The sequence below is a fragment of the Sardina pilchardus genome, chromosome 10 (assembly GCF_963854185.1).
Source record: "Sardina pilchardus chromosome 10, fSarPil1.1, whole genome shotgun sequence".
NCBI lineage: Eukaryota > Metazoa > Chordata > Actinopteri > Clupeiformes > Clupeidae > Sardina > Sardina pilchardus.
The window spans coordinates 28,219,709-28,247,208 of NC_085003.1; the positions used below are offsets into that span (position 1 = coordinate 28,219,709).

General features: G+C 44.9%; 1 protein-coding gene across 2 annotated transcripts in view; it reads right to left on the reverse strand.

Moving 5' to 3' along the window:
• The window catches only part of slc1a2b (solute carrier family 1 member 2b), a 38,667-nt gene that overhangs the window by 563 nt on the left and 10,604 nt on the right, over positions 1–27,500 (reverse strand). The window contains exons 1-11 of one of the 2 annotated variants that reach the window (XM_062547547.1): positions 21,749–22,255; positions 17,401–17,540; positions 14,117–14,269; positions 12,935–13,185; positions 12,197–12,341; positions 11,726–11,852; positions 11,119–11,352; positions 10,575–10,769; positions 7,170–7,304; positions 6,475–6,663; positions 1–3,988 (exon numbers count right to left, since the gene is read on the reverse strand). The exon at positions 1–3,988 is cut by the window's left edge and continues 563 nt beyond it. In XM_062547547.1, the coding sequence (XP_062403531.1) occupies positions 3,985–3,988; positions 6,475–6,663; positions 7,170–7,304; positions 10,575–10,769; positions 11,119–11,352; positions 11,726–11,852; positions 12,197–12,341; positions 12,935–13,185; positions 14,117–14,269; positions 17,401–17,540; positions 21,749–21,753 (1,578 nt within the window). In that variant the 5' untranslated portion in view covers positions 21,754–22,255 and the 3' untranslated portion in view covers positions 1–3,984. Of the gene's footprint in view, positions 3,989–6,474; positions 6,664–7,169; positions 7,305–10,574; positions 10,770–11,118; positions 11,353–11,725; positions 11,853–12,196; positions 12,342–12,934; positions 13,186–14,116; positions 14,270–17,400; positions 17,541–21,748; positions 22,256–27,500 lie in introns of those variants that run through there. The other variant, XM_062547548.1, reaches the window with a different exon arrangement.

The following is a 27,500-nucleotide window of genomic DNA, read 5'->3' on the forward strand; positions in this document are numbered from 1 at the left end:
TTTACAAGAATATTATCTCCATCCTGCTTAAATGTTAGGCCCGAAGAGTAACTGAGTATGTGTGACAGTTCATGCTTGCAGCAAAAACAAACAAGCATGCCCTTATGATTTGAACTGCATGCTGACACATTGTGGGGTGATTTTTTAGAAAGGCCATGTACTTGTTATCTACCATATTGTGAGCTGCACTCTTTAGGAGATAAGCTCACAGTTGTATAAGCTTTCTCAGTGGTTCCGGTTAGTATTTACTCAGAACGGACAACAGTAGTGACATTTTTTATTTCTGTTTTACGTACACAGCGTATAAATTTTAATCTTCGACATCTGTGCTTAAGAGCTGGTACATAACAGGATAATAACCACATTCCACAAGCGAAGTAAAATCACTCCAAATGGACAACAAGTGCAACTGCACTATGTGATGTGTTTTCTGTCTTCCAATTGGTTTAAATTCTGATTGAGTCATGCCCAAATTCCAGAACATTCTGCATTGAAATTCAACAGAGCAAGTCATATATATATTTATGTACAATGAAAATGAATGCACACACAACATTTTATCTTCAAGGGACCAAACATTCAAAACATTCATTAGATACAAAAAAGATATTTATATATTGGATATGTAACAGCTAAGTGAAACATCTAGGAATAGAGATGTAAAATGAAATAAAAACAAAACAGTTTATTACACTTTCTGATCTATACACTTCTGATCTATTTATTTCATTTTTCTGAAGAACATATAAGATATATATTCCTATAGGATTACAAAAAAAATGTCACATCAATTATAAACTATTTCTACATGTCCCCTCGCCGAAAAATAAAATCAGTTACCTACAATATGTACACAAAGTGCAAGGAGGCACTTCAATTCCATGCTTCTCAGAAAACTGGTCCAAAAAGAGAACAGAACGAAAAAAAGGTCCATGCATCTACACTGATGAGCTCACCTCAGCGGCCTATTGCGTCGCCCCGGTTTTGTCAATAAACACACAGGGCTTGTGTTGTGTGAGCGTTATACTGGCCCTTGTCTAAATGGCGGCTGCTGTTAGCACGCTCACATTCACACTCACGAGACTTACGTTCACTTTTAGGTGCCGCGAAGATCTGGTGGTCACTCGGTTACCGGTACAGTATCTACACGGCAAGAATGCCCAGGAATACGTGTGGACATTGTACCTCCCGAGCCCTCCGGAGAGGCTCAGGGAGAAAGGGGAGCACAGTTGATGGGAGGGTGACGACGCTCCCCCGACTCCTCAAAGACAGAGTTAGACTTTAGGCTAGGCCTACTACTGTTAAAAAGTGTGATCTAGAGATGCCTCGACCGTACATAATGTGGTTAACAACTTCAAGGCAAGGTCGTCACAGAGCAGAGACGAACAAAGACGAGTGAGCGCAGAGAAAAACGAAATGAAACAAACATAAAAAAAACATACACTGAACATCAAACCAAATCCGTACCTTGAGAACGTTCAGATAAGTCTCCTGCGCAGCACTCAAATTTACCCAGTGTTATTATAGCTGTATGTGTGCATATGTATGTATGTATGTATGTATGTATGTCAAATCTTTCACCATTTGGTTCCTTGAGAGGGAAAGACTTTTCCGTGGCAAGAGCTTGAGTTGACAGCTCAGCCGATTTGGGCTCCCTGATCCAGGCCGACGCTGACTTGAGTGTAGCCGGTATATGCTGCAGCATTGTGGGGCGGTGAGAACAGTCGAGGAATGAAGTTCAAGGCTCAAGAATTTGAGGATAAATACCCTCGTGGAGAATCTGTATGGTACGTGTAAAAATGGCCTCTTTCACTTGAGGTGTATATATTTTTTGAGAGTGAGCTCGATATTTGTGCGATATTAATTGGTTCTGTGTAAATGTACAGCAGCTCTATAGCAGTTATTTTCAAGTCTAACCATTTATCTGTGTGCTTTAAAAGGAAAAGATCTCAAGGAAATGATAGTGGAATGCTACCCTTGACAAGACCCTGTCCTGTGTGCTTTTCATATCTCCATTTTAAAAAGTTGAGTTGTCTTTTTTTCCCTTACAATATACTTAGTTAAATAAATTTTAATGGTCTGTAAACAGTCAATATATTAAATGTCATGTAAGCTGCATTATATATGCATGGATATATATAAAGGCAATAGGCATTTTGGCAATTGTAAGACTGTGAATAAACAGCTGGTGAGAGCACACAGCTGTGGGTTTCAGAGTGTAGGTATTTCTGTCCACCACACAGCTGGAGTGTTCAGGATCCTTTGGGATCGTTTTTTATGGTCTAAACAATTTTGGCTCAGAGACATTATGTTTTGTTTGGAGCACGCATTGTTTCTCTGCCCTGCATGTCAATAGCAACAAAAAAAGAGAGAAGATGCCACTTTTGAGGTTACAGAACAAAACTGCGTGCCCTCTGCGACCTTCACAGATCCAGCGACAAAAGCGATTGGCACTTTTGATATGATCTAGTCTCTGTTCTAACTGACTGTACTTACAGTCTTAGGCAGTGCTCAGCATTCTGATTGGGAAAGGCAAAACTGCCTTCAAATTGGAGGAGAGAATGTGCTTTATCAGCAGTAAACAGCCAAAAGATTGTGCTTGAATCATAAGGTAATCTCTCTAAAAGTGTTTTTTTCCCCCCCAATGTTTTCTGACTTGGATAGGTACATAGATCGATCATTTGTGCTCTTGCTTGGTCCCAAAACATGCATCTAAGGCCAACATGCCACAGCCTACATCATCATTCTCATAGGTCATAATAACTACACAGTTAAGATTTGCATCAGTATTCACTCTAGTTTCACAAACGCCCCGTGTATCCCTCTGGCAACAAACAGCCGAGAAGGGGGGAGGGACCATCAGGAGAAGAAGAAGAAGAAGAAGGGACAGAAAAATGGACCAGAGGGAGGAGAGAAGATGACCTGACCTGAGGACTAAAGAGGTGGAAAGAGAGGAGAGGTGAGGAGAGAAGTGTGGAGAGAGGTAATCCTGGAGAGAGAGAGAGAGAGAGAGAGAGAGAGAGAGAGAGAGAGAGAGAGAGAGAGAGAGAGAGAGAGGGGTAGCTGTTTCCAGGTACGGAGATAAAGTTCAGGGAGAGGAGAGAAGATGAATTGGGACTCTAGGGGGTGGGGTTGCTTATTGATCAGTTCATCAGTGCCTGTTCACTCTTGCCAAGTGTGTGTGTGTGTGTGTGTGTGTGTGTTTGAGAGAGAGAGAGAGTGTAGGTGTATGTGTTTGTGCATGTGTCAGGTGGCAGGAGTGGATGGGGGAGGGGTGGGGGCGTTGTTGGGTGTGATGAGGTAAGGGCCTTAAGTGGCCAAAGGGGGCAGATCTCTCTAAGCAGCAGGCTATTGCTTGTTCACCCAACATGTAACAGGAGGTTAAAGGTCAGAGTGGGCTGGGGGTGAGGGGATGCAGCAAATGCCTTCCCCTCACCTTGGACTCTCTCTCTCCCCCCTCACCGACATGCTGTCACAGCAACCACGTCTACAGTATGCATATATATTATATTTGTGAATAATTTAAGGTAGATATTTGATATTCGTTTTTTTTCTTCCCTTACTTAAACCCTCCCGAGCCTTGATGTCCATTGTGCAAGAGTTATCTACTGCACACACATTAGAACTCTATCAGATGGAGTATTAATATCTCTGTTTCAGAATTAGTATTAGTTTTCAGTCAGCCAGATGATTTGTTAAATATTCTTTTTTTAAAAAAAGGGAATATTAAAAAAAAGAAACATCATCATCATCAACAACAACAATAAGAACAAGAACAACATCAACAACAGTAAAACTAAAATAAAAACAGTACTTTTTTCCATTTGAATTGAACATTTTTTCCATTTTCTTTTTTTTTTTCACCCAATAGGAAAGCTTGTGGGCTCAGGTGCTGGGGATGTGTGTGCTTGCATTATTCTTTTTTCCACGGTTCCTCCTCAACAAGTGTGTACTCCGCAGCAGTTGACCCGTTTGTGGCCGAGGTTACCTGAAAGCAAGTCACGGACATCTAGAAGAACAGTTCGAAGGCACATGCATGTCGTGTGGCTTAGGTGACAGGAACAACATAATGGATTCCTATGCAATGGTACCCTTTAAACAAGACTGTGAAATCTCATCCTTTAGAGTTACAGACATTTGTCATTAACTTGTCATGGAAGATGCCATAATATCCTGCTACTAGTTATCATGACCCAGTGTCATGACAACTTAATGTTATTTATCATTGTGATGACAGCTCTCGAAATGGTGTGTGTCATTCCAACTTTTGGCATATGTCTTACATTGCTGCATTGATTACAATGCCACTGGATATTCTCTGTTATCACAACATCTTAAAAGAGATTCCATCTGCCATGTCGCCGGTCAATGACATTGTTATGTCGGTCTATGGTGGCGAATTCAAGTAAAGTTTCCTCAAGCTTTTGTCAAGAGCACTTGACATTTCCATTAGTCTTACTTGATGCCTTCATTATTCTGTCTTAATGAGCTGAGAAGCTTGAGAAGGCCTGCTCAGCTCATGCTAATGGCCCCTAGGCCCTTTTGACACGTCGTCGCATGCATTCTCAGCCTCAGAATGAAACGATAGGGGGGAATCAGCAGTGTTCCAGAAGAGCTCCACCATGCCTTAGATAATTAAGTCATGCTTCCTGTGGGGGGGGGATGCATGCTTATACTTCATTCTCAAATAAATGAATAAAGGGCCATTCTTTTCGTAAGCACGCACAACATGCAACAGAACACAAAGAATATACGTGTATATATATATACAGGAATACATTCATAAATACACACATGTACAGGTACATTGAGTAAAAAAATATACAAAATCTAAATAACATGCAACATTAATATGCAGGTTGTTACAGAGTTATTTTGCAAGGCATCTACAAATGGTTTGCATCTTTGGATTAAATGTTAGTCATTTTAATACACAGACATAACATAACATGCAGCTCTAAGTCATGCTAGAACAAAAACAGAGGATTGGAGAGAGAGCAGCTTTTTTGTGTCACACGCTCAGCCAGAAGACTAGGCGGGGGGGTGGGGGGTGGGGTGGTGGTTGGCGGTGAACGGGCAGCCGTTTCTAAGCAACATCATTGATTGAATGGATCCCCTTGGTAACTCCGAAGCGAGTGCTGTCTGAATCCAATGGCATGCATTTCATCTCGTGCGGGTTGTCATAGTGCCCAAACCCAGATTGGCGTGATCTCTATGTCTTTGTGCCATTCCCAAAACCCTAGAGTTTACACTGCAACCCCACCCCCCACCCCCCCACCCCACACACACACACACACACACACACACACACACACACACTCTCCGCTTCTATGCATTTTTCCGTCTTTCGCATGTGAATGTGAGGCCACGCAGGAGCCCTACGAGCTCTCTTGTGTGTGTTTTTCTTCCGACTGAGACTTAACCGACTCAGTGTCAAGTTGAGTAGGAAGGGTAATGATATTATGCAGCGCTAATTAATCACCCCCGGCCCTCGGCTCGCCATCTTTAACATCGCCGCCTTCTAAAAATGTACTCTGGGAGAGCGAGAGTCAGAGTAGGAGACTGTGTGTGTGTGTGTGTGTGTGTGTGTGTCTGTGTGTGTGTATGTGTCTGTGTGTGTATGTGTGTGTGTGTGTGTGTGTGTGTGTGTGCGTGTGTGTGTGTGCGCGTATGAGTGTGCATGTGTGTGTGCGCGTATGAGTGTGTATGTGTGTGTATATGTGTGCACATATATGTGTGTTAGTGGAGGCGGCAGACGTCACAAGCACAGCCGGTGGCCACCGTGAGAAGAGGTGTGTCATTCACAGGAGTGGTAAGGGAACATCATGGTAATCAGCACACACACTCGAGTGGCAAGTGGATAAGTCGAAGCCCTCAAATCTCTCGTGGAGATGGAGAGGCCACAGAGGTCCTATCTAATGGTCACGGTGGTGAGGTGGATTGAAGCCTAATTCCCTGAGCTAACAGGCGCTCCCTTCCCCCATCCAATCATATGCTCTATACGGTGAGTGACCATAGGGTGGAAGGATGTTGACTGATGACCCCTTCTTTACCCGCTTACACAGATCCACCCACATCTTAACCCCATCCTATTAAATACAGTAGGTACTGGGAAATAGGGCTGCCTTGGGTTTCTCAGTAAGAATCTATTGAAGTGCAGTGGGTATTTAAATAAAGACTTCCAGGACGAGGATGTCTGCTATGCAGAATAGGCCTGTATTACAGCTGGACCATGTGTCAAAAAAAAGCTGCTTTCTCTCAGAAATGTTTCAAGAAATATATACACTTTGTACACAATTCAGTGTACAGTATGTATTTACACAAACAACAGAGAATCATGCAAAGAAGAGAAACAGGGACAGAAAAGATTGCATGCAGCAAGGATGTGACTATATACAAGTCTCTATGTCCGTAAGCGTGAGTTGTACCTTGCATTCATCTACCAGTACTGAATTGTGAGCGGCATACACGCACTGGTTGGAGTTGTTTTCGTGGTGGTTCTTGAGGTCGTCGTAGTAGGACGGGGTCTTGGTCATCATCTCGATGTCGTCCGACTTGCCGTGCTGGGCATCGAGGGCATCAAGCTCCGCCTTGGACATGTGGTACACGATCCCGGCACCGAAGGAGTCACCGACCACGTTTACTGAGGTACGGAAGCGATCCCTGATGGGCAGCATGGGACAACAGTTAGGGCTAACTCAGTGTGCTGCATTAAGACATGCAAGGCTTATAAATATTCAGAGAGAGAGAATGAGAGAGGAAAGTCTAATACAAAGTGTCTGTGTGTGTGTGTGTATTTGTATGTGTGTGTGTGTGTGTGTGTGTGTGTGTAATGTGCTATGCATGTGTGTTGGTATGAATATTGAGATGTGTGGAGAGCATTCACTCACCATTGTTATCCTGTGTGTGTGTGTGTGTGTGTGTGTGTGTGTGTGTGTGTGTGTGTGTATGTGTGTGTGTGTGTGTGTGTGTGTGTGTGTGTGTGAGAGAGAGAGTACAACTGAATGCACCTGTGTGAGAATGTAAACGGAAAGTGAGATAGAAAAGTGAAATAAAACACATATATTTCTGTGCACTTGGGTTTGTGTGAGTGTATAAAAGGAAGAGTGGTCGATGAAGGCATGCTGAACATCCATCCACCTAGTCACCCATCCAGTACCCATACTCACAGCAGCCAGTCGACTGCCACCAGCAGGCTGATGTCCTGGGTGGGGAGACCCACAGCTGTCAGGATCAGCAGCATGGTCACCAGCCCAGCACTGGGGATACTGGCCGCCCCTACACTGGCCAGGGTGGCAGTGAGACTGTAAAACAGGACATTACATTACATTAAGCAGAACCTTTTATTGTCCAAAGCGACTTACATATGTCAAATATATTACAAGGCATTACATTGAAGGAGGGCACAACCATGCCTTATGTTCATGATAGCTCTTTGGTTATGCACAACCTCTCTTAATTCATCAAAACCAAGACAAATATGGTTTCCATTCAATGTCACCTTTAAGAATATTTAGGGAATCTATCATTGGAAATCAGCAAGTTACTTAAGAAATACAAATGTAGAACTGAGGGTAAATATATCTTGTACATGCATCAGACAACCATATTCAAACACAATAAGAATTCCTGGTCTACAAGGATATGAAGGGTCAAAGTAACAATAATTAAATATAAAGTAACTTACAAAGTAAAATGTCATGTAAGTCATATCACCAAGTATCAAATTTAAATATATCAACGATTATTAAATGTAATCTAATTTTAAGTTTAAATGAATGTCATTTGAATTTTGAATTACATTAAACTTTAAATCAATTGAATAAGAAGTTGAATTAATTTGAAGTCATACATCACATTTACATTTCCCTGTTGTTCTCATTTTGAATGAGACTTAAAATTTCAGCCTCATGCTATTCCGTGCGCCACCATTTAATTTGAACGCCTTTACTTCAAACTTTGGACTTTGGTACTTCAAGGTTGTACTGTCACCTGTCAATCATGCTATGTCCCCCGCCCCCCGCCCATCCACTGAATCTGAGTCGATTTATCAGTTCTTTTGTAAGACTCACTCACTCCGGGCGAAATTATCACCACGTTGTACACTGTACACAGAGGTGGGAGTAACAAAAAAACCAAATCAATGGCGGTGGCTCCGGGGGTCGTAACTGGAAATATTAAATGTGAATAAAGGTTTCTTGACCACTTGTAATGGCTTATTTTGATACGGTTTATTGTTTATATGCTAAACAAATGTGTTCAGGACACACTATCATTGAAGGTTAGCTTGTTAGCTTGTTAGCTTGTTGACCCATTATAACCAATTGAAAACACATAGCAAGCTAGGCGACTAGATAGTTAGCACGCTGATATGAACTGTGGTGTTTCTGTAGATTATGAATTGTTGTCAACATGAAAACATTCAAACGGATTTTTGTGTGTATGTAGGGTGACCACCTGTCCCGCTTTACGTTGTACTGTACAGCAATTTTACCCTTTGTCCCGCCTCACGCAAATTGAGCATCTGTCCCGCTTTTTCATTCGACCCTGGCCAATTGAAAATAAATACACAAATACGTTCATAGGCGTAGTGTTAACTTATGTGCAAATAGTTCAGAGGAAAGCAATAAAATCGGTAGTCGATAGGCTTAGTTGTACGTCAATCAAACTGTTGCCTGCTGCACAAACTCCTCCGCAACGTTGTCTAAGATCTCGAATTGGAGAGCGCGCTCTTCGGTCAGGTTAAGCTGCCATGGGCAGTGTGGCCACGAAAAAGAGAAGATGCACTTTTAATAGCGAATGGACCGCAATAATAATATAGCCTATTGGCAAAGACCAGTAGACGGTGAAGCAGAGAGAGCATTTTGCATTTGCATTTTTCTCTGGGGCACGGTGAAGAATACGATGTGAAGCGACATGGTGCAAGTGAGTCCTACAAAACTAGAAGCACTCCGAGAGCGCAGACCTAGGCCAAGCGAAAACATAACCGCCTGGGTTACTCCCATTTAATCGTTTGTTCCGTGGGTCATTTCAGACCATTCCTGAAAATTCCATCCATAACTGTTTGAGTTATCTTGCGAACCAACAGATAACGAACAGACAAACGAGCCCCGATGAAAAGTGATCGAGCGTCTATCATGACGTAGGCCTATCACACACACACACACACACACACACACACACACACACACACACACACACACACACACACACACACACACACACACACACACACACACACACACACACACACACACATTAATGTTGCTCTTCCGACTGCATAACAAGTTAGCAATTGTTCCAGATTCTGAAATAGCTAGGAAAATGTAATGTGGCTGTTGTTATCAAAAAAGATTCTGGTTTAGCCTACCTTATTTGCACTGAAATAGTTCAACTTTCTATAGGCAAACCCTTAACATTTTGCACTATTAGGCCTTATATTTTGTTGAACTTAAATAGGTTAGGCCTAATATTTTTTGTGTGTCTTGTATTTTAAGGTGAATTTGATTCACTGAGAGCATTCTTTTAGCTGCATAATGACTGGTCCTTTGGACAGTTGACTATTTCGATAGTCCCAATAAAGAAGAGATGTTGCAAAATTAGTGTTTTGTCTTTTAGGTAGTGTCTTAATATTTTGGTCGGTAGGCTTAAAAAATATTGCTTAGTAAATTAGATAGACAATATTGTATGATTAAAGTTATTACGTCTGTCCCACATTGTCCCACTTTACCATGCTACTTGTCCCACATTTTTTCTGACTGGAGGTGGTCACCCTATGTGTATGCCACTTGAACATACTTGGGATAAATAAACCCCTGAATGTAATCTGAAGCACTGGACTGTCTAGCTAACTAAACACTAAGCTAACCACTAACCACTAAGCTAACCTGTTGACCACTGAGCCGAAACGCTAGGTGTGTGACAACTGGACAACACCCCCTGGGTGAAATTTTAGCAGGCGTATTTCGCGCAAAGACAGTAGAAGATCTCGCATGGTGACATGCTCTGTGGAAACCCAGCGTCAGACGAAGGACGAAGGCTCTGGTGATGGTGATGAAGTGGGGGAAACTATTACTAAAGAACTGATAAATCGACTCAGATTCAGTGGATGGGCGGGGGGCGGGGGACATAGCATGATTGACAGGTGACAGTACAACCTTGAAGTACCAAAGTCCAAAGTCTGAAGTAAAGGCGTTCGAATTAAATGGTGGCGCACGGAATTGCATGAGGCTGAAATTTTAAGTCTTATTCAAAATGAGAACAACAGGCAAATGTAAATGTGATGTATGACTTCAAATTAATTCAACTTCTTATTCAATTGATTTAAAGTTTAATGTAATTCAAAATTCAAATGACATTGATTTAAACTTTAAATTAGATTACATTTAATAATCGTTGATATATTTAAATTTGATACTTGGTGATATGACTTACATGACATTTTACTTTGTAATTTACTTTATATTTAATTATTGTTACTTTGACCCTTCATACAAGGACAACGGTCCTGGTATTGTTGACTATTGTAGACTCTCTTGTAGAGGAGAGGCGCTTCAAAGTGCAAAAAATGCTACCTGACGGTGACAATCTGGCCAGGGTCAAGATGGATGCCGTTCATCTGGGCAATGAAGATGGCGGCCACAGCCTCATAGAGGGCAGTGCCATCCATGTTGATGGTGGCGCCGACAGGGAGGACGAAGCGGGTCACCCTCTTATCGATGCCCAGGTTCTCCTCAAGGCAACGGAAGGTAACCGGCAGAGTTCCAGCGCTGTCAGAGTGAAGCAGATAGACACAGAAAGATAAATAGAGAGAGAGAGAGAGAAAGAGAGAGAGAAAGAGAGAGAGAGGGAAAAGGTAAAGATATTTTATCCCAAATAAATGGCAATATATTTCTGCAATGTGATTGATTGGTCCGCAGACTGGCTCCAAAATACACTTTTTATTTTAATGCATAAAAGGCAACGTTTCGATCCCCCAGTGGGAAGATCCTGGATTCTTGTTTCTGTGGATGTGCGCACCCCAACCAAACGCCAATATATTTCTGCAAACCATACTTGGGTAACAACATTGCAACCTTAGAAAATGTGCTTAGACAGAGAAAGTTGTATTTCAAAGACCTCGAGGCTGTTCCCAGAGCTGTGATCCAAGCCTGGAAGATGCCCATGAAGAAGGTGAAGGGGTTTTTCCTCACGATGGCGAAGTAAATGCAGGGCAGGAAGATGGCTCCGTGGATGATGAGGCCGACGATGACCGTCACCATGTACATCCCCAGCTGCCTGGCAACCACCTCCAGGTCACTGATGGAGATGATCTTGCCACAGATCAGGCAGGCAATACCGAAGGGAGAGTACCTGGGGGGAGGGGGGAGGGGGGGGTCAATCATATTACTCACACAAGGCCAGAGAAAATTACTTTTTGAAATTACAAACACCGCGCTCTCCCGTTCATTCTTCGCGGGTGCATGATCCAGGGAACCTGTACAGAAAAACTCAAGTGTTTCGGTTCGCCTTTGTGGCCTTTGTCACTGATGAAAGCTGCAAGGCTGAATGGTTTGTTACTGACTGCTGCTACATGTGTACATAAATGACTTTTGTAGTGCAACCTTTTTGTTTGATTTTCTATACTCCGAAAATGACTCACACGAGGCCAGGGTAATTGAACGACATAGTGAAGACAAAACAAAACGACGGAGGAGGTGACCAATCGCGTGCAAACGGCACTCACCACATGATCATGAGGACCAGCTTCATGACAATCTCGTTCAGGATGTTGAAGAACTCCAGCATCAGGCGGGCCCTCTCGCCCATCTTCCCCATGCAGATTCCAAAGGCGATGAAGAAGCCAATCAGGCCTTTAGGAGGGCACAGAAACACTCCATTTACTCAAGAGACTGAAACACTTTACCTCAACAGGGTCCCAGGTGGGAGCTCTTCTAATATATTAAGTCTGAAATAGTCATTTGCTCTGGGGAATTGGGTGTTAGCCGTTAGCTAGCTAGTGGACTTGCTGATGAATACTGAGTGGGTGTGAAAGGGCAAAGCTGTCATATTTGATTGATTTTCTTAATAACATCTGATTTACTGTATCGGATTTCCTTTGAGACTTCCCCCGGCTATTTCTCCCTCTAATCAGATCAATGGGATGTGACAACGGATTGAATCATGTGTTCTGGCTGGCACATTATAGTAATCATACCCAGCACGTTCATCCCGCTCTTGAACTGCAGTGACTTTTTGGTGACGAAAACGGCTGGGGCCTTGGTGGCATTGGAGAGGAGGTCGTCCAGTGTGCTGTTCACCTCGGCCGGGAGGACCTCCTCCTTCTTCACAACTGTCTGGATCTGTAGAAGTGAGTGGAACAAAGGAAATCACTTGATGAATAACTAGTCTGGGTCTGCAAGGTCTCTGAATGAATACACCAGAAAAATACAAATACTGAGTGCATGTCCTGAGGTGCATTTTGACTCTTTAACCTGTTAAATTCAAACATTTTTGTGTGAATTTTCCACCTCAAACATCACTCATTGTCATTATATGTTCAAAGAGAACAACTTCCTTCTATCGTTTGTTTGTTTGCGATTGATGATGGTCTGAATGGGACCGAAACTAGGGTAGCACAGTGCACTTCTCACTGGTTGGATTAAACTTTGCATCGCCAACATTGGTGTGCAAGTTCTCTTTTTGACTGAAGGACTGAGACACTGTTGGAACTAATGCACCCACCAGGCCTGGAGTCATTGGCGTGATACCCTGTTTGCTCTCTATACCAGATTTGTTTGCGAGTGTTCATAAAAAAAAATATTTGAAAAAACTCAAGAGCACAGGGCAAACAAAAAGAACAACAACATACACATGATGCAAATTCAAATGTTTGCCTTTGCTTTTGAATCTGAATGCACCACAGGCTTTCAGAGCAGTTTCGCCCCCTTCCTACCTGCTGGAAGCAAGCTTGGACCAGGTTCTCAGGGAACAGGTTCCTGATGAGATCGAAGAAGGCGTCCAGGCTGGAGACCTCATCATGGACGAGACCCTCTCCCAGCTGCTCCTTCATCTTGGGGTTTCCAGGATGGATGACCAGCACCAGGATCACACCCAAGATGGCGGCGATGACGGTGGTGGACATGTAGTAGACCATGGCCCTGGTGCCCAGACGGCCACTGGATTTGGCATCCAAACCAGCCAATCCTGACAGAGTCAAAACAAGATATGGGCTTGATTGAGACTTTAAAACACACTTTTTGACCTTGACATGATCATGTGCATCGTCAGGAAGACATTCCCAGGAATTACTGTTAAAGGTGCTCTAAGCGATGTTGGGTAAATGGTAAATGGTAAATGGACTGCATTTATATAGCGCTTTTAGCAGCTTCTGCGAGCACCCAAAGCGCTATACATATCATGCCTCACATTCACCCATTCATACACCGATGGCGGAGGCTGCCATGCAAGGCGCCAACCTGCTCATTGGGAGCACTGGGGTTAGGTGTCTTGATCAAGCCACCGCCGCCCCCTCTGTTGACGTTCAAAAAAACAGAAAGCTAGCTCGCCGCTCCCTCTTCCTCCCTGCCATGCAATGGAAACTTCCCTAAACACACATCTTGTTGATGATTCGCTGGAACATTTTTTTATGGTTACATTTTTATTGTCCAGACTGAACCAGGTTGTTTTCATTGCCGCTTTTGGAACTTGGGGTGTTCACAGAGATCACTTAGAGCACCTATAATGACCATGTCTACGATTCTGGCAAAATGTTGATTTGAACATAAGTAATTAATTTGGCTGATGCACTTTATTCAAAGTGACTGCCGTCCTAGTTTATATTAGAGCTCTACATCCAATCAAATGACACTTTCCTGAGGGGATGTATTCATTAACTTGAAGCGTATAGTTCTGTCTTAATGAATTAGTTATTTCCAACATAGCCAGGACTGTATACAAACACCAGGTATTGCTAAACACACTCACAGCTGGTGTACCATGAGAAGCTAAACAACATTGACAAAAAGTGTGCATAAGTGTATGGATTAGAATCACAGACCGCAAACCATCATGGAGTTACAAACTCCTTGTTGACAATCATATAATTGACAGTTAGAGGGTTGGTGCCGTGACTGACCTGTGATCAAACTGGAGATGATGAGGGGGAGGATGAGCATCTTCAACATCCTCATCAGGATATCACCAGGGAAGGCGATCACCATGACAATGTCCGGATTAATTGGCGAGGCCACACGTAGAAGCATTCCAGAGACGGCACCCAGGATCACACCTATACCACAAAACACACACACACACACACACGCACGCACGCACGCACGCACGGACGCACACACACATACACACACACACTTATCAGCAATTGCACTTTTATATGGTGTTACACAAGCCACATCAACCATCAAAACTGGTATTGGAATGCATAGTATTGAGGAGGAGATTAATATCACAATGCAGTGATTGAGTAGGCAAAAACAACAACCAACAAAACACCCACACAACTCTGTAATCTCTAAGGAAAATACACTTTACAAACAAGACTTGGTAACATCTGTTTGCCAGTCTAAAAAAAAAACTGCCCAAATCTTATTACTGTCGAGAGGTGATTCTTGGAAGCAGTACACAACCATCTGCAACATTCCGTTAGGGGCCGAGACGGTTTGCTGCGAACCTCACAGTCAGACAGCAGACTTGTGTCTTTCTAGGAGGTCAGAGGGGAAGCGAGAAACAGAGAGAGGGAGAGAAAGAGAAAGAGAGAGAGAGAGAGGGAGGGAGAGAGAGAAAGAGAGGGAGAGAGGGAAAGAGAGAGAGAGGGAGGGAGAGAGAGAAAGAGAGGGAGGGAGAGAAAGAGAGAGGTAGAGAGTGTGTGAGAGAGACATAGAGGGAGGGAGAGAAAGAGAGAGAGAGAGAGAGAGAGAGAGAGAGAGATGCAGACAAACAGGTGAAGGAAGAGAGAAATAAAGAGACGGGGCCCAGATGAAAGCAAGTCTGACCCTGGCCTCTTGGCACTCCCTCTAGAAGACGGCTGACCGAGCCGTGACACAACTACCTCATTGTCCTGCTCGCGGCCTGTCTCTGGCCCTCTGGGATAGGACAAAGGCCGACTCAGATGAGCACTTCACTCCTGGGAAAACACTCCATCCCACTACTCCATCTCTCTCCTCTCCTCGAGTCTCCACAGGACTCCTACTCTCCACTCCATTCAACTCAATTCAAGGTCGCTTTATTATCATGACTGTGGGTACAGTGTTGCCAAAGCACAATCAAAACAGCACAACAATTAGAACTCTCCACTCTCTTTACTACGTAGTCTCATTGACTGGCTCTCATTCTCAGCCCTCTACTCTTTCTGTCTAAGTGTTGACTGACTCTCATTCTCAGCCCTCTATACTCTTTCTGTCTAAGTGTGACTCCTGAATATTGAATATGTATGTATGTATGTACTGTATGTATGTATGTATATATCTATCTATCTATCTATCTATCTATCTGATCCATCCATCCATCCATCCCGTGCCATGCCAACACCACATTCTGTTTCCGCCTTCTCCCACTTTTTTCCATCAATATCTGTGTCCACAGCTAACATAGCACAGCTAAGACTGCGGGTCACCAGTAATACCAAACGTCAAAGCTTTCCACTTCCCTAGAAGAGTGCATAACGCTAAATCCACGCCTCTCTGTTGTTGTAGATAAGAGCACTGGCTAACGCTAATATAAACAGGTCAGTGTGAACGTAAATCTCCCCCCACCGTTGGTGTGCCCATCCCCCACCTATGACCATCTCAGTGCCCATGTCGAGAGGCAAAGGATCTGCCCACCAGAGTGTCCTCCATACCCCCAGGACCCTATACATGCCCATTTACTGAAGCACATGATTCACAGTTGCTCACAGTGACCATACGGTGGATGTCTGAGAGCCCCAGTTAACCAGCGCTGCTGTTCCCACCCCATCCCACCCCACCCCACCCCACCCCACCCCACCCCAATCCGCTCAACCTTGGGATGAGACACATGTGCTCCTGCACACGCGTGCACAAACATGTATGCATGCGTGCAGTCAGCGTTGGACGTAATTGGGTCAGTGGCACGCGAGACAAATGAAATCGAAATCCAATTGTATGATGCCAAATTGGTGACTCTCCTAAACACAATGGCAATTCGAACTCATGAATATTATATCATTCGTCTTCCTAATTGACGCGATTGAAATGGAAGTGGCCCAAGCTTCCTGGTGGCCTTTGCCGTGTTATCCGTGCGATTCATTGGTGTTTTGAGATCACAGGGACTTGCAGAGGATGCAAAGCCACTTTGTCATTCGCTCTCTTTCTATGAGGCTTTTTATAGTATCATCTCCTGGAAGGTGAGAAATCGTCATCCCCTCCTGAGCTCTCTGAGCTGTCCACAGTCCCTGCACCGTGAACCATTTGGGAAAGTCTCTCTGGCAGGCTCACTGCTGAAGCCAAGCCGTGACGGGAATCTTGCCATTTTCCTAGTTGATTTCAGAGACAAAACCTGAAAATAACAACGTGGCTGTTGCATATTTGACTTTGAATGTTGTTTGTGTGCTTGTTTGCTTGTTTGTTTGTTTGTTTGCTTGTTTGTGAGTTGATAGCTCAGTTGCTGTCAGAGTCAGCCCCATGTTTTTTCTGTGGATTTGGGAGGGACATGCGGATGCATTAGGATTAATGCCTGGGCACCGCGCAGCACATCTGTTTGAAGGTGTCAGAGCTCACTGGGTAATGGGCACAGAGCCACTGTAGGCAGGGACATGCCAGCGCGCCCGCTCCGCCTGGCACTCAGAAAAGCCGGCGGGCGCAGATGGGGCACCTCGGCGGTGGCACCGGTCAGCTAGTCGTACCCGGGCACATCTGGCAGGCGACACTATGCCTCTATGACACGATGTGCAATATGTGCAGAGTGGCTCTGACAACTTCCTCCACTCAGGAGGCTGCGCCACACTTGGATGGACTCGCTATGCCTGCAGTTCCCCTAATGCCATAGTATCAGAGATTCACTGTTCACTTCATGCACACATGCAGATTCTGGTGACATACGTTACTATAAGAGGGTGGTGGATGTGTGTGTGTGTGTGTGTGTGTGTGTGTGTGTGTGAGAGAGAGAGAGAGATAGAAGGAGAGAGAAAGAGAGTTTCTCTGTGTATACAACGTCTGTGTTTTGTGTGTGTATTTGTGTATGTATACTGTATGTGTGCCCAATGTCTATTTTGTTTGTGTATGTGTGTGTGTGTGTGTGTGTGTGTGTGTGTGTGTGTGTGTGTGTGTGCATGCATGAATGTGTGTGTGTGTGTGTGTGTGTGTGTGTGTGTGTGTGTGTGTGTGTGTGTGTGTGTGTGTGTGTGTGTGTGTGTGTGTGTGTGTGTGTATGGTGAACACAACTTACCCAGCACTGTGAGTGTGAGCAGCAGGTTCTTGAAGAGCTTGCTGCATATACGGCCACATTTGGACTGCGGAGCAGCCTCGATGGGCTCCAAGTGGCTCTCGTGCATCCTTACCTCCACTTGCTTAGGCATACTGTTGGCACTGCAGAGAAAGAGAGAGGGAGAGAGAGAGAGAGAGAGAGAGAGAGAGAGAGAGAGAGGAGAGAGAGAGAGAGACATTAACACGATATCAAATCATGTGCTTAGTGTGGATCCTCTTCCCAGGCCTCTACTGTAGGGTGCCCCACTTTATAAGTCCGACTGTGAGGAGAGAGAGAGAATGAGAACGAGAGGCGCTGGGATCTCTTCATAATGACGGATTAACTGATGGGGCCACAAACAGTGAAAGCAATAAATAAAAGCCCATGAGATCACATGGCATAATGTGCCATTAAGCCTAATCTGAACATTACTGTATGGAGGGTCGTGACCATCACATATCCCCCCATTCTGCAGACAATGCTCAGGACGTACTCAGGTTGCGATTGGTTCCTCGTTGCAATCCTTGTTGTGTTTGGAATCTACAGAGAACCAGTTATCTTTTAGCTAGTCACTAAGTTTATCAGACAACAGATGGCATGTGATTGGAGGGTGACTTCAAGCTACTGATTAAAAAGAGAGAGGGAGAGAGGGAATTTCTTCGTGGCCACTCCTGCAAAAATAGAGGGAAAGAAAGAGAGGGAGAGAGATGAAGAAATTAAGAGAGAAGATCTATTTAAGTGGAACAGATGCTATATTTGATGCACTAACGCCCACTTGTCAACACTGAAATGCCTTGAGTGCAGCATCTATTTAGTTCCTATGGGCACTGATTACCAGTCGAGTAAAAAACAACATTCTCTAAAGTACTAGTAGTACAATCGTATGCCCCCCCCCCCCCCCATTTTCAGTGGTCCACATTTGAATGAAGAGTGCAGCACTTTGTTTGGGTCAGCAGGAGCCCCTGAGGTGACAGGTGTCTCCAGCAGGATTGTTTACTTCTGTGTGAGGTCATGAGCCAAGAGCCCTCACTTTCTAATCCACCTGCCTTACCAGGAACCTGAGGGGATGAGCAAAACATGCTTTGCACACACACACACACACACACACACACACACACACACACACACACACACACACACACACACACACTGTCCCTGCCTCCCGCATGCGCTCAAAAGATAAACAAACCAGAGGAGCAAGGCGACCTTGTCACAACCCAACTTTTCATTCTGGGCCATCTTTAGTCCAGATCCAGTTTGACCTAAAATTGAAGAGGCGTTCTCTTGGAATTATTATATATATATATATTTTTTTTTACAAATGACCCACTCTTTCTAGAGCTGTTATTTCTTAAACCGCACCAAGCCTTTTCAGGATGGCAGATTGACATTTGTGTTGTGTGACAAGAGATTTGGAGCACACACACGCAAGCAAAATGAGAAGATTCACTCGGACTACTACGCGTGCTTAGCTCACAGCTTACTGAGTAAGGCATGGGGTGTGGGGGGGGGGGGGAGATAGCACGATAAGGGGGCTTTTTATTGTGCCGAAGTCTCTCATTGCCTGTCAGTTTCCTCATTAACACAAACAGATGTGCTCCGTTCTCACTGCCGCTCTGCTCAAACAGCCCCTGGATAGGTGTTAAGAGACACTGTCACACAGCAGGAACCGTATCTGCATAAATCTGTCCAAAACTGGATTCATTTGGTTTGGTTTGTTTATTTCGGTGATATAAAGAGCACTCACTTTATGACACTGTATCTTTAATCTTCTTTCCTACTTATTGCTATCGACACTAGTCTATTAAATGCATTTTCATTGCATGACGCTATATATTGTTTGTTTTGTCTCCAGGAGGACTAACTGTAATTTCAAGTCTAGCTACGTTATTATGGTCCACAATTCAAACAAAAACATAAACGACTTTCCAAATTGGTCTTTAACAACAAACATCGAACAAATAAGCTACGTAAGCTCAGGGGGGAATTGGGTAACCACTGTTTGGCCTACTGTTCTATAAAACGACCTTCAGAGATGATTCTGCCCCATGGTCATCCCCCCCCCCCCCCCCCCCCCACCAGTCTGACCAGCGCATGTTTGGCTCAGATCTGGTTACGTAACCGAATGAAAACACCTTTAATTGGGTGGGGGCAGGGCTGAGGTCCTCCATAATGATGGGAAAGTGGGTTTGCTATAGGATTCACACCTGGCAAGCCATGAGGCATACAGATGTTTGTGCCACATCTAGTTATTTATGAGCTACTTTTGGGACATACCGAATACATATACACACATGCTTCTCTCTGTGTGTGTGTGTGTGTGTGTGTGTGTGTGTGTGTCATTTTGTGAACTGAATTTCATTATCAGAATTTCATCTCGTTATTTGCTGAATTCCTTTTACAAACACACACACACACACACACACACACACACACACACACACACACATGAATAGTTCAGATGCAAAAGCCTCCAAATGCCACCTCCAATGAGATGAAAATGAGATAACAATCGGTGAGTGTATGCTCTCCACACATAGGATATGTTAATCGCTTCAAAGTCCACTAAATGTCACTCCACTCCTGGTCTGAAATACCAACTTGTAGGAGGCAAAACCCTATAGGAGTCTAACAAAACAATGCTCCTTTAAAAGAAAAGTGGTCTAAACGATTTAGAGGGTTTTGAATCTGAACTCTTCATATATACAGCTCCCTTATTATCTGAATAAAACACAAAACACTTCCACATAATGTGCAACACTTAGGCAAATGATCATTAATCCTGACTGCTCTCTTCCTCTGTCTTCAGGCAGATCTGGATGCTCCTGCTAAGGGCCACCTGTGGTGAATGGCCCCTAATCACATTAGGTTTGTGAATGCCCTGCTTAATACAATTGGCAAAAAAAGGAGCTCCTCAATTTGATTTAAGTGACTGAGTATTAAACACATGATGAGAAGTATAATTGAATGCTCGAGTGTGGCGGCCCGTTTCTGGCATTTGTCTGAAGTAATTAGAGTGATTCTGTCCACCTGACAAAGACCTTGTCGGCAGACCCGGGCAACAGACGAGCCAGACGAGAGAGGCCCCGCTACCACCTCAAAGATTCACCCCACCGCACCCCACCGCACCCCACTGCACCCCACTGTCCACCCGAACCATGGACATCCCCCTGCACACACACACACACACACACACACTAACTCACACTTACACAGTCTCACTCAATAAAGCCCCTCAGATTAGCTTCAGTCACATAAGTAATTGAACTGTCTGGCGGTAGCCTCGCCTCGCACCCTGGAAAGCCTGCCGTAATCTAATACAACTTCTCTCCCTCCGCTGTGATGATATGAAGGTCTCAGGCAGCCTAATAGAGTCATTTCCATTCAGAACTTGAATGCATTCTCCTCCTCCTCCAAAATATCACCCACATTTTACTGTTACACCTGGTTGTGTATGCAAGGATATTTTTCGATACGTGTTTTAAATCTTCTGAAGCAAACTGTATCTTAGAATGCATTTGAATACATTTTTACTGTATTTTCTGTATTACTGTATTTAATGTTTTTTCTGTTATGTGATAAAAAGCAGTCATACTTCATCTACAGCAGATAGAGCCCAACTGAAATAAATTACCAAGTCAAAAATACACGTTAGCACTAGAAGAGCAGTCTAAACTAGGCAAGATGACCTCCCTCTTCCTGCTTGTACGCCACCGCACACAGTCACACGGGGTGACCTTCCACCTAGAAACGCAGCAGAGGTCAGACAGCAGTGGCGGCCAGACCTGGCTGTCCTGTCTGCCTGGGCCATGAACCGAGGCTGGCTTCCTCTCCCTAACGCCACCAGACAGCACCTCCAGGAGACGTCTCTCTTTTCAGGCACACGCTGTGCACACAAAAACGTATACGTAACAGCTCAGCGCAGCGCACAGCAGCGCTGGCAGGGTCAGGGCCTTCCATTTTTTTTTATGCACACACACACAACACACACACACACACACACACACACACACACACACACACACACACACACACACACACAACAACACCACACACAAATACCAGGTCAAAGGGTGCCCGGGATGTTTAGAGGACAAGCTAGATGCTAGTGACAGTTTCAGCAAAGACCAAAACCTGAAACCTACTAATCACATAACTAAGCCTTAGTACAGTTGATGAAATTCATCAAAGTGAGAGTTGTAAGGACACACACACATTGAGGTTTTTTTTCTTTTTTCTAGCAGATAAAAGTCAATCTCAAAAGTCACTCCACTGAGGAACTCTTAGTTAGTCCACACAAACACTTCCCTCTTTCAGCACCAACACTTACTTCATTTGAGTTGGTTGTCAGCAGTGCAGTTGGCTTCGACAGCCTCTCTCAGTCTTTGGCTGTATAGGCTTCCAAGCTCAAACTTCACCCGTGGAAACTTAAAACACAAGCACGCTCAGACAAAAAAAGAGCCAAAAGAACTCCAAATACATAGATGCCGCAAATCTCCAGCATCAAGGACCCCCTTTTGTCAGGAGGGAACTCGAGAGGAAGCTGAGGTTCAGCTTTTGTAGCACAGTATCCCTTGTTCAAACTCACACCCGACAACACTGAGCAAAGAGGCCCCCTCCAACTCCTTCTCTGCTCTCACTTGCTGGCAAGGGTGCAGAAAAGCAGACCGGTCAGACCCCAGCCTCTCAGCCTGTCCAGTCCACCTGATACAGTACCAGTCAGCTAGGCGGCCTCCTCCAGAGCCCCAGAGAAGAAGCACAGAGAAGGTGGTGGCGCTGCTCGGCTCAAGTAAGTCCCTGTGTCGGAGCGCGTCTTACTGGAGGAGCTCAGTGGAGATGGAGGAGCAGAGAGCGGAGGAGAGGAGAAGAGAGGAGAGCAGAGGAGGAGGGAGGAGGAGCCAGTGGGACCAGCTTAAATGTAAGCACCGAAAATCCCGTGGGGTTCCCTTTTTTTTTTTTCTTCTCCCTCTTCTCCCACTCCCGAGATCCACTCCCGATCCCGCACTTAATCCCCCCGACAGCGAGCGCACGCTCGGAAACTCATTTAGCCAGTATGCAAGAGACTGAGGGTGGATGGGATGGGGTGGGGTGGATGGGATGGGGTGGGGTGGGTGGGGGGTAAAGCTATATCCTCTTCCCAGGGATAGACAGAAGCAGGGGAGGCTTCAGGTCACTAACGCTCTGGGAGGATGATCCACTCGACTCGAAAAGACAAAAGAAAGAAGGGTGTGTGTATGTCAATCAGCTGGACTGACTGGAGCCTCTACTGCCTGTGCTGGCCTGTTCAAGTGCATCACTGAAAGAATGTGGCATTTAGCTAAATAGTGGAATTGAGAAATTGACTTCAATAGCTGGGCTCAAGGGGAAACACTATGGCATAATCAGTAGCACTTTCCCAGACACTTCTTGCTTAACTTGATTGGACAATGATGTGGCCTTGCTGACCTGTGGTGGACGAAATCCAGCATATCCTTTTCCATCCTGAACACTTTAGGTAGCTAGGCATTTGTTAGGCATCTGAGGCGGTATAGCTAACATACCCATATTTGGTAACAACAAGAGTAGAATAATTACAACAATCAAATAATTAATAATCTGAATCTCTTCACTTGTTTCCCTTTCACTCTTTTAGGCTTTGTTTGCTATTGCCCTTCAGTGAATCGGGGAGTAATGTCACGTGTCAGGATATCCGCAGATCATTTTCCCATGAGTATGTTAACCAGGGGAGCGGCCATTCAGACAAAAGGGCCCATGAGAGGAATGCTGTCATCCTGCGAGATCACCCAGAGGGATCGACCTGCCCGATCACCCTATGGGAGCAGCCCGTTTCCCACTTCTCTTCCCTCTCTTCCCTCTCTTTCTCTTCCCTCTCTTTCTCTCTTTCTCTTCCCTCTCTTTCTCTCTTTCACCCACCGACTCCAACACTCCCGGTCCCAGAGAGAGGGAGAGAGAGAGGGTGAGAGAGAGAAGGGGGGGTGAGAGAGAGAGAGAGAGAGAGAGAGAGAGAGAGAGAAAGAGAATGGAGAGTAGCACAGGAGAGGGCAGAGTTGGGATGGGTGATTTTGGATTGGGGCAGAGGGGTGTGTGTGTGTGTTGGGGGGGGGGGCGTAAACTGTTGAGGTGGGGGGGTGGGGGGGTGGGAGTGTGGGTGGTGGAGGGGGTCACTCACGCCACCCTGCCGACTGGGGAGGGGGGGGGGGGGGGTGAGGGCTGTGACCGCGCGCTCCACACACAGTTGGACGGGACCATGTGAAGTTCCCAGATCCCCCTCTGCTCCTGTGAAGGCTCTTTGTCCTGCACGCAAACAGTGGCTGTGGCCCCTGCTCGCCCAGGCCAAAGCCAAGCGCTGCGTCCAAACTGGCAGCGCTGGCAAAGGGGGTGGTGGGGTTGTGGGGGGCGGGCACGCTGAGAATGCCAGCCCATTCAGGCTCACTGATGTCATGCCTGTGCCCACCGTGGGAGAGCGATGGAGAGGCTTTCTCCTCTGCCCACCACCCCCCCACCCCCCCACCCCCCCTCAACCCACCATGCCTCTCTCTCCTCTGCCCCTTTCGCCTCTTTTCCGGGATAAATGAATCTTTCACAAATGGCAGCCTTTTGTGTCACATAATCGACGGCGATTATCCCGATTTTCTGCTGCCTTCCCGGAGCGAGGGGGCTCTTTTTTTCTGAGTGGACGCTTTGAGAGGGGCCGCCATGCAGCACAGGCTCTTCCAGGTTGTCGTAGCAACACAGTGCAGCGCGGCTTAGAGAGGGGGAGAGGGATAGTCTCCCTTTTTTCATCTGTACACACAAACACACTCACACACACACACACACACACACACACACACAAACACATACGCACACACACACAATCACACATACACACACTGGCAGAATAAAGAGCAATGATAGAATGAAATGCAGTGAACGATTTAGACTTAAAAATGCTATGATCAAAAGATAATACCTCGAAGAAAAAAAAAAGAAAAAAAACCCTGATGGCATCATTGTAGATGGTCTGTGTTAATATGCCTCCACCACCCCCACCCTCCAAACATCTTCTACAGCCCACTGAACTAGTTTTCACACCGTACACAGACTACTGCCATTGGTGTGTGTACTGTATGTGGATATGTGTGTGTGTGTGTGTGTGTGTGTGTGTGTGTGTGAAGCAGAGTGTGTGAAGCAGGGTGTGTGAAGCAGGGTGTGTGCAGAGAATAGCTGTGATGTCTTACAAAGGAATAGTTTCAGGATGCTAAAATTCCCACTCCTCCTGTGAAGAGTGGAGCCCTAACGGTCCAGGCATCACAATGGGCTCCCGAGGGCCCTCCGCTGGCCTCTCTCCAGGGCCCGGATATCTCAGGTTCCCCCCTCTCAACCAGAGGGAGGCCATGGGACCTCTCCGGCGACAAACAAACACACACACACACACACACACACACACACACACACACACACACACACACAGACACACACACACAAATACTGATCACGGGTAGAATCTAAAACAGCCCAGCTTGGCCTGGCAAAGGCAGTCATTCACCCAGACAGGAGGAGAGATGCGTGCTTGGAGAATTTTGTGAGTGTGTGTGTGTGTGTGTGTGTGTGTGTGTGTGTGAGAGAAAGAGAGTGAGAGCGAGGGAGAGAGAGGGAGAGAAAGAGTAAGCAACACTGAGGAAAAGTGAGAGGGCAGGACAGCGACCGCTCAGGTCTATTTCCTGTCCGGCTGACATGAGAACTTCGGTGGTTGAGTATGTAGGTTTACAACAGGCCTTTTAAAGGGCAAGGAATCCTATGTTTCCAAAACTTAAATTCGTAATCGAAATTCCAAAATGTCAACGCAAATGACCAAAAGTCTTTCTGCACTGATGTACAGAGAAACATGTGCAACACACTATTGTCACCTCATGGGTCCTCGTCTCTCATTCTGTCTACATTTTGAATCACTATCTCTTTACTCCTTTCATTCGCTATATCCTTGGTTATCCCTTCTCTACTTTAGCCATCCTTTACCTACTCAATGCAGTGACAAACAGACACCATAGCCATTGCAGCATTACAACAGCATACTCAACCTCACACAGCTAATACACACTTACCACTCTTCCACCTCTTCCCTCCTTCCTCTACACTTCTCTCTCTTCTCTTCTATATCTCATCTTCTACCACTTCTTCTCCTCCATACTTCTACTAGTGCTAAATATGTTACTAATATGTACTAAATAATATGTACTAGTACTTAATATGTGCTTAATATGTACTACTTAATATGTAACCAATATGCACTTAATATGTACTAGTATTTAATATGTAGGCACTCCTATCCTCTAGCTCTAGTATTGACAGATACAGTGATAACTTGTAGCTATAATTCTCCTCTGTACTGTAGTTAAGTGTTATTCTAGCACTGTACCTGTAGCTCTGTGGTTTAAAAGTTTACATTAAATTATGCTTAAATGTTAATAGCCTAAATGTTATTCCATTACTGTGAGTCGCTTTGGACAAATGCGTACACCAAATGCATAAATGTCAATGCAAGTCTAACAGTTGCTAAAGATGAAGGGTCATAGTATGTGGCTTTCCTTAGACATGTCTAATGCTTTAAGATGCATTAACAACACTTGCAAATGGACACACAAGTGAGTCACATAAGCAGTGCTGATCAGTTGCAGTTACTCAACACTAACCCAGTGTCAGAGACAGTTTTTTTTCTCTCATTTCCATTTAAGCAATGATAATTTAATACCAAGAAGCTAAAACACATTACTGCAAAAAATATATAGCTCACAGCAGATTTGCCGTGCTCATAGGTTAACACAATAAATTTGCACAGACTTGTCTACTTCCTCATATTCATTCCACTTTTCAGTTAACACTGACTCAATAGGCTACAAACTCCTACGGCACTGACAAAGACAAAGCGTGCGGAGCCGGTTCTATTTCTGACGCCATTTATCATTACTGTAATGCGTTTCCTCCGAGGGCTCTCACGCTAACACCATACTTCTAATTCGGGCCCGAGACTGGCTGGACTTATTAAAAATGTATGGTCAGTGGATCAATGCAGAGCTGTCATTTGCGCACACTCTGCCCTGCAGGGTCTCTGCGCTGGCCAAAGATCAATGGTCAATCTCAGGCCTGGTGACCTCAGAGAGGGTCAGCTGAGTTCAGGGAATCTCATCATACTAAACCAACAAAGGAAAACATGTCCAGATGTCTGTTCAGGTTCAACATAATTTTTTTTCCCTGCCCCATTTAATTTACGTTTACATTTATTAATTTAGTTGATGCTTTTATCCAAAGCAAATTACAGATGACGACTCACATGAAAGCTACAGTGCAAAAAAAAAGGAGGCTCAAATCCTGCAAAAAAATTGCAAATAATGACAATAAATGCTACCTTACCATACAGAACAGGATGAATAGAGGATGATTTACATATAGAATCCGTGAGTAAGATCAGAAAATATGAGGCCCACTAATGCTAGACATTAGACTAGACAATAAAATACACTGGGCAGCTGAATCCAAGCTAATCACTCGGTAATGTCAAGACTTGAGTAGATTATATGCCCATAATCTCAGCCAAAGATCCACTGCCCTGTCACAGCAGGGCACTATAGCTGCCATTAAGACACATTCTTAAATGCTCCTTTAGCTGTCCACGGAAACCCATTCAATCATAACAATGGCATGGTAATTTGATTTGATTTCATTTCATCGCTTCCCACGGCTAAGAGCCGGGTTAGAGTTTCTACAGATGTTAATGTCCGCCGCGCAATCTGCACACAGAGCACATTTTATTTGCTACAGAGTCCAGTGAGCAGCATCAATTGATGGCAATGTGGCTGGTGCCAACCGGAAAAAGAACCACGGCGACGCATTAGCGAAACTTCCCACGATTTCATTGAGAGTTTCACAGGACGCAGAGGAGCCGCGCATCTCTGATATCTCCCTATAGGCCTACCGTTCTCTTTTCATTAGTAACAATTCATTTTCACAACGTTTCTGGAGAAACGGCGCTGGCAGGATGCATGACTGAGCCATATATGCATCTCGCAGCGCTACAAAGTTTACTCTTTGTTTGGGGTGACCTC